The sequence below is a fragment of the Buceros rhinoceros genome, unplaced genomic scaffold, assembly GCF_000710305.1.
Source record: "Buceros rhinoceros silvestris isolate BGI_N320 unplaced genomic scaffold, ASM71030v1 scaffold8894, whole genome shotgun sequence".
NCBI classification, from domain to species: Eukaryota; Metazoa; Chordata; class Aves; order Bucerotiformes; family Bucerotidae; genus Buceros; species Buceros rhinoceros.
The window spans coordinates 11,812-18,931 of NW_010406443.1; the positions used below are offsets into that span (position 1 = coordinate 11,812).

General features: G+C 38.3%; 1 protein-coding gene across 1 annotated transcript in view; it reads right to left on the minus strand.

The window, feature by feature from the left end:
• LOC104491635 (potassium channel subfamily T member 2-like) overlaps positions 1 to 6,905 on the minus strand; it is a gene marked incomplete at both ends in the record, with an annotated part of 18,690 nt that extends 11,785 nt beyond the window's left edge. Inside the window, one exon of the mRNA XM_010134085.1 lies at positions 6,826 to 6,905. Coding sequence (XP_010132387.1) covers positions 6,826 to 6,905 — 80 coding nt within the window. The remainder of the gene's footprint in view (positions 1 to 6,825) is intronic.
• Between the last annotated feature and the right edge of the window lie 215 nt (positions 6,906 to 7,120).

Here is a 7,120-nt window from a genome sequence, read left to right on the forward strand (position 1 = left end):
CCTTCAGCCGGTTTCCTCAGGACTCTCGGATGCGTCTCATCAGGTCCCATAGACTTGAGTACATTCAGGTTCCTCACGCGGCCACAAACCTGATCTTCGCTTACAGTGGGAGGGACTTTGCCCCCCTGGTGCCCATCTTGCAGTCCATCAACTAGGAGGTATGAGAGGAGAGGTTATTAGTGAAGACTGAGGAAAAAAAGTTAAGTACCTCAGCCTTCTCCTCGTCTGTTGTTACCAGCTCGCCAGTCATGTTCATCAGAGGGGTTACAATTTCTTTGACCTTCCTTTTTTGATTGACATAGCTGTAGAAGCCCTTATTATTCTTTGCGTCCCTTACCAAGTTCAGCTACAGCCACACGTTGTCCTTCCTGGGTCCATCCCTACAGGACCAAGCAGTGCCCCTAAACTCGTCCCAGGATACCTGTCCCTGCTTCCATTGCCTGTCCATTTACTTTTTGCCCTTTAGTTTGACCAGCAGATCTTGATTCAGTCATGCCAGTCTCTTCCCTTCCTTGCCTGATTTCTTTCACCTGGGGATTGACAGCTCTTGCACTCAAAGACCTGCCAGGTCTGTTCTGCTTCCTTGTCCTTGACGGCCACTTCCCAGGAGGTCCTATTGACTAACTCCTTAAAGAGATGAAAGTTTGTTTTCCAAAAATTCAGGGTCCCGACTTTACTCTTCACCTGACCCATATCTCTCAGGACTGTGAACTCCACCAGTGTGTGATCACTGCAGCCCAGGCTGCCTCCAATCTTGACATTACTGATAAGCTCACTTGCACTGGTGATCATCAGGTCCAGTACTGCATTCCCTCTGGTGGGGCTGTCTATTACCTCACTTAAGAAGTTATCCTCAACGCATTTGAGGAGCCTCCTGGATTGCCCACAGCTTGCTGTCCTACTTTTCCAGCAAATGTCGGGGTGGTTGAAGTCTCCCAGCAAGAATCTTGTCATGTGTAAACCAAGGGTTAAAAGCCTGTGGTCTTGACCACGAGAAGTATCACAGATGCTATTGGCAATTAGGTTTGTGAACATTAACCTAGTGATGCCTATCAAGAGTAATTAGCCACAGGATATTTATTCCCCAACACGAGTGAAGGGGTTGAAGTAGTGAGTGGGTTGGGAGGTTGTGGTGAAAAAGTAAGGGCCATTATTTGACTGGGAAGGACCCCAGTACTTTTCTTGGACAATGCTATGATCTTTGTTTGTAGATTTTTTTTGAACTGTTGCTGAAGAAAACACGGTTTGTCTGTACCAGCCCCTTTGTGGAAGTCTGCTGGAGTATGAATGGTTGCCATAACAACTAGGCTATTTCAACAAGAAGAGCAGATAACGGTAAGAACAAAACAAAAACCCCACAAATGAGGGAAAAAACCCAACACCTACACACAAACAAACAAAAAGGCCTATCATGATTTCTTTTCCTTACCAATTTTGTGTTGTCTAGTTTTCTTTGGTAAAAGTCTAATTTTTGTTCCTTCTGGTCTTTTAGCTCTGTAAATGCTAATCATGATGTGAAAAGCTATTTTTCCTCATTGATAATGTCCTGGTTTCTAGTCATCATTTGAAATTGTATGTTGGTTTAAATGCCAGAAGAAAATGGTGCTTTTCTGATGAAAATCTACATCAATACAAGGGACCCATGCTCCTGCCTGCTGTCTTTAAACCCTTATCTCTAAAATCTTAGTCCTGACAGATCTAGAGCAACTTAAGAATTCAAATACTTAAGTTCCGTAAAGGTATTCCTATAAGTGCTTCAGGCTCTGGATATCTCCACAGGAATGGCTGTTTCCCACAATATAAGGCAGGGTTTTAACACCAGACATGCTTTCATTTAAGGGTTTTAATTAGCACAGATACAGAGTGCATATCCAGGACCAGGTTACATATAAAGTAAGGCCATAGGCTATGTCTTGTACTGTATCTGTTTGCATCAGTTATTACAATACAAATATGGAAGAACAGGCTTCAAGTCTATCCTGTTCCAGAAGGTCACCTCTCCTAGTTCTGTATGCCCCAGCCTTTAGAAATAGGATAGATTTAGAAATCTGCTGTCAGAGGGAACAGATTTAGTCACTCCTGCTAAAGCTTTAATAAGTGTAGGGCTACCAAATAAGCGTTCTCTCTAGTCAAAGATCTTCTGTAGCCCTGTAGTGAGGCTATCACTTATGAGCTGGAAGAAATGCATTTATTTCACTATCATGGAGATCCAGGATTTCAAATAAGGAGAGGACAGTACAATCACCAGGGCGGACATTTAAAATAGGTTTCCCTTTATTACTCTGTTATGAAGAAAGCATTTCGTATTTCTGTTTGCTGGCTGGCTATTTCTTTTCTCTATTTTATGTGCTGTCAGTGGATCAACACGGTCTTCTCTACTTAATTTCTCTTTTTCCATTCACAGTCAGACTGTTCAAGTAGCAGGGTCACTTGCACACAGTATCTCTCTTTTTTTTTGACACTGGTGCCTGCAACTTGTATTCAGCTGCATCAACCATGCACTGTTATCCAGTTATGTGTTGTTAAACAAGATTAATTTCACTGTGTCCATGTAACCATAGTGTTGCATCCTTTGTCTTCTTTAAAAGAATAAATTTATAATAAGTTCAAAATCTGTCTAGTTTGTGAAATAAATAAAACTACACCAAATGTTAATGTTCCTTCTCAGCTTGAACAAGTATTTGTTACTTTTTGCAGGCATTCTTAAGTATGGAGTTACACAATATACTTCACCAGTACTGACTGTGTCTTTCACTTTTACTATAAATTCTTGATGCTTCCTTTACAAACACTTCTGAAGATTAATCCTCTGATTTAGAGATTGATCTAAATTAAAGCAAGAGCAATAGAGATAGCAGTTGAAGATTTTTACAATCATCTATAATTATTCCTTTCTCATAAGTCTCTAACATTTTTGATTTTTAGCAAAATCACCTCAAGTGGCAGCTGGCTTTAGGAGTTGATCAAAAAAATACCGTTAATAATTTATACACTGGTGGTGCTTATCTTTTATTGCCTCTCCTGAATTGAGGGTTTTTTTTTTCCCTTTGAGACTTATTTTAGGCTGCAATAATGCCATGTGTGATCTTGGCAAGTTCAAGCAAGTCATATCAGTATGTCATCTTTTTCCTTTTTTGGGGGGGATGGGGGTTGCTGTGGGACACTGGCTAACTGCTATCTTTGTAAAATGCTTTTCATGCATTGGTTGAACTTGATTAGACTGACTCTTGCAGAAGACTGAGTGGAAGCTAGGCTGATCTTAGACATAGATGAAGACTTGTTTTACCAGTGTATAGAAATACTTCTGAAACCAGAATAATGAATGAAACAGTTGATACTTCATGCTACCTGTCTGTATGTGATTTAGATCAGAATGGTATTCTGTAGAAAATTCATATAAATTCTGGGGTTGACTGCTCTGGTTGACAAAGCGATGTGATACTACACCCTGAAGGGTCAAATTCACTTGGGAAGTCTTAAGTATTAGTGAAAACTGTTTGGTGAACATGTGTAGTTAGCTTTAGATATGCTATCTCATAATTTGCCAATACTACTGACAATTATTTCCTCAATGATAGCAGTTACATATTTAGTATTTGAGGGCAGGTACCAACTAAGATCTAAAGGGCAGTAACTTTAATCATCAGCTCCCTGATACCTCTAGGCAACAGAATCCTCCAATTTCAATTGAGGGTGGAATGAGTACACTTGAGTGAGTTGTGTGTACTATCTCAGAAGCAGGCTTTTGGAAATTGTATTTTAGAAGATTCTGGTTGTATTTGGACAAGAACCAAGAACTGCATAAGCAGAAGGACTGTTTGACTGAACTTAATCATTCTGAACACAACAGGTTGTGGATTTTTTTTTCATTCAGCACAGTAATAATTTTGCTGCATCTCCTGTTTGTTTATCCTGAAAACTGCCTTGTTTAATGTCCTGTTGGTTAAGCTTCTTGTATGGTGAGAACCAGTAGCATACTTGGGTCACCTGTGGGATTCCAGCGGGAAAAGTCATGCCCATGTCACATGCTGCTATAAGTCTCATTCTCCAACTTACTTTCTGTGAACTGGCTGTATAATTAAACAGTAGAAAAAACATGCCTCATCTCTTTAGAGTTTTCTTTGGAGTCCTCTCCTGAGTACCTTGTCAGGAAAAGACGGTGGCCATAATGACGGTGTCTCTACTAGCTGTCTACAGGAAGAACTCATTACTGCTTTTTCATTTGTTAATCACAAACACAGCATGCTTCTACAAAGCTTACCTCAGCTCTGTATGGCATCACTGTGTAGAAGAATTCATCAGAATCTGCATTTTTCCAGCCATAATCAAGTAAGCTAAGCAGTTGTGCTGCTTGTCTACAGCATGAACCCATCTCCAACAGGATGAATTAACAATTGCTCTCCACTCACTTATGTCACATGAACTTTCACATCGCTCCTCTCCTTTGATTGGACTCACACATCGCACATGTCCCAGTATAGTAACTTTATGACCATTCTCTTCATGTGCTTAGCCAGAGGGTAAATACTTGGCAGAGTATTAACGTCTGGTTTAATTTTTGTGTTGATGATCATAAAAGTATCTCTTTTTAGATGTACAGAGTCTGCAGTTCTGCCATCAAAGTATGTATTTGTACATACGTTTTTTCCCCCTACTTAGATCTTAGCAAGATCTTTAAAAACTCTTTCACTTATCTCAGACAAGAAGGTACCATTTGGAACTTTCCTATCTTACCAGTGAGAAGAGATTTACAGTGAGTCCGGCAGTAATTTTATAGATGTTCTTAGTAAGTAAAAAAGCCCATTTCAGGGACTAGATCAGAAACAAAAAGGCTATTTTGCTTACAGTTTCCCAGACTGCCTTTCAAGCCAGGCGTAAAACTCTTTTCTAGATTAGGATGCTTTTTCTGTTTTGACTCTTATTCTGTTACACACCATACCAACAATGTCAGAGGTCAAAGGCTATAAAGATAAAAATACTTTGACATGTAAAGTCACAGGGAGAAGAGAACTAAAACCATTTGAGAAGCTGCAGTGCAATTAATTACATTTAAAATTTAAATCTAGTTAAAACTCATGTATCTCTAACAATCATAGAATGGTTGAGGCTGGAAGGGACCTCTGCAGGTCGTTTTGTCCAGTAGGCTCAAGTAGAGCCACCTTAGAGCTGGCTACCCAGGACCATGTCTAGACTGTTTTTTAATATCACTATGGAGAGAGAATCCACAAACCACACACAAAAACGTATGGGCAAAAATTCATTCTTTCTTTGTTCCATGCATACTGAGGTTTTGTACAAATTTTTTCATATAGGCCAAAATACAGTAAGGGAGCTCTGAAGTGTGATAGTACAGGAAAAAGAAACTTATTTCAAATCAAAAAGAGTTTTCCAACCAAATCTAGTTAAATGTACGTTAATGGGGGGGGAACCACTATTGTCCCATCTGAAGTTTAGAAGAGAAGATACTCTGAAGGCTATCCACATCATTTACTAAAGAGGTACTCCTCTGTTTTCTGTGACATTTAGGCACCTGCATTAGAATGAATTTTCCCCTGTGTGCCTATGTAAGAGTAATTGATAAAGGTTTCCCCACGGATGAACCTCCAGCAGATTTGTTAAACCCGATTCTTCATCTGGAAACTGGCAAATAATTCAAAACTGAACATACCACTTATTCACAGGACGGTGCTTTGTGGGATGTTGGTTTTTTCCTTCTTAGGGGAATATTTTGCATATTGCATTTAGAAAGTTAGAGAAGCTTAGCCAATAAAAAGATCATGTTCTGTGTATTTACTTAATAGCAGCTCTTGCAGATAGAAGAATGTGCGGTTTGTCTTATTTTTAAAAGCTTCATCCAGTCTCCCAAATTTTGACTGGGTTTTTTAGATTGGGACACCAAAAAAGTAAAGTTCTTTCTCTTCTTGTTATCCTTTCCCAGACACAAAGCCATGGAACCTTAACTGTATTACAAAGGCCAAAAGGTATTCTTGCTATCCGAAAAGCTTTATGTATAAAGCTATTGTAATTTTAATTCTTTACTATGATATTTAGATATATGCTAAGTGGCGGTAATATGATCTTTAGATACACACTAAATGGAGGTAAATTCAATCCTGCTGCACAAAGGAAAATTGAGGTCAATTACTGCTCATCTCAGCTATGATGAACTTTACTGGTCTAATCAAGTTCTGAAAATACACAATGCTTCCATTCCCTTGGACCAGCTGCACAGATGTACATAAAAAGATTAGTATCTTTTTTTTCCACATTATTCTCTTCTATGATGGCCTATGGATTTAAGAGCATGTGTCAACGAAGATATCGTTAAATCAGACTACAGACAGGTACTACATTTCTCAGGTACCACATTCAGGAGCAGGAGGTATGTCCTCCCTATTAGTTTCCTTTCCAAACTTTTTTTAGTACAGATCAAGTTTGAAATTTATTTAGGAATACTTAATAAAATTGAACACTTCGAAAAGCTAGGTACTTATGCAGCTTTTTTTTCTCCAGCATCTTAGAGGCTCTTTGCTTTCCTAGACATAAGGTCATGACTTGTCAATGAGCACTCCAATCTCAGATCCATGTAAATTAGTCAACTCTACCATGATACAGAAATGATAGTGATACATCACTAAGTATTTGATCCTACAAACTAAGTACACTGTTTTTAAGTTTAAATAGCTTCTGAATTTGTTTTGGATATTATGTAAAACTGATTCCTCTATGGAAAATCAAATATAACTTTGCTGTTGTCTTCAATGGAATTGTATTCTACTCAAAGTATCACAATTATGCTTAACAAAAATTAATCCAACTGCTTACTTGATCTTTGGTTTTTGATGAAGAAGAGCTTTAGTCTCTCTTTAAATGTATTTTCATTCATATAGAATTCAACTTGCACCCTGAAATATAAAAGGAAGTATTAGAATTAAATATGAACGATAACTTATTTTTTTTAAAAATATTTTCTTTCTGTAATAGTCTGTTCTTTATATGTAACTGGGGGAACATACACAGTGTTCAGCCAAAAGCTCACTTGGAGTTGAATGACTAATGTTAAAAGATTAAAAAAACAAAACAAAAAACCCCAAGAAACTAAAAACCTTTTTTTAGTTTA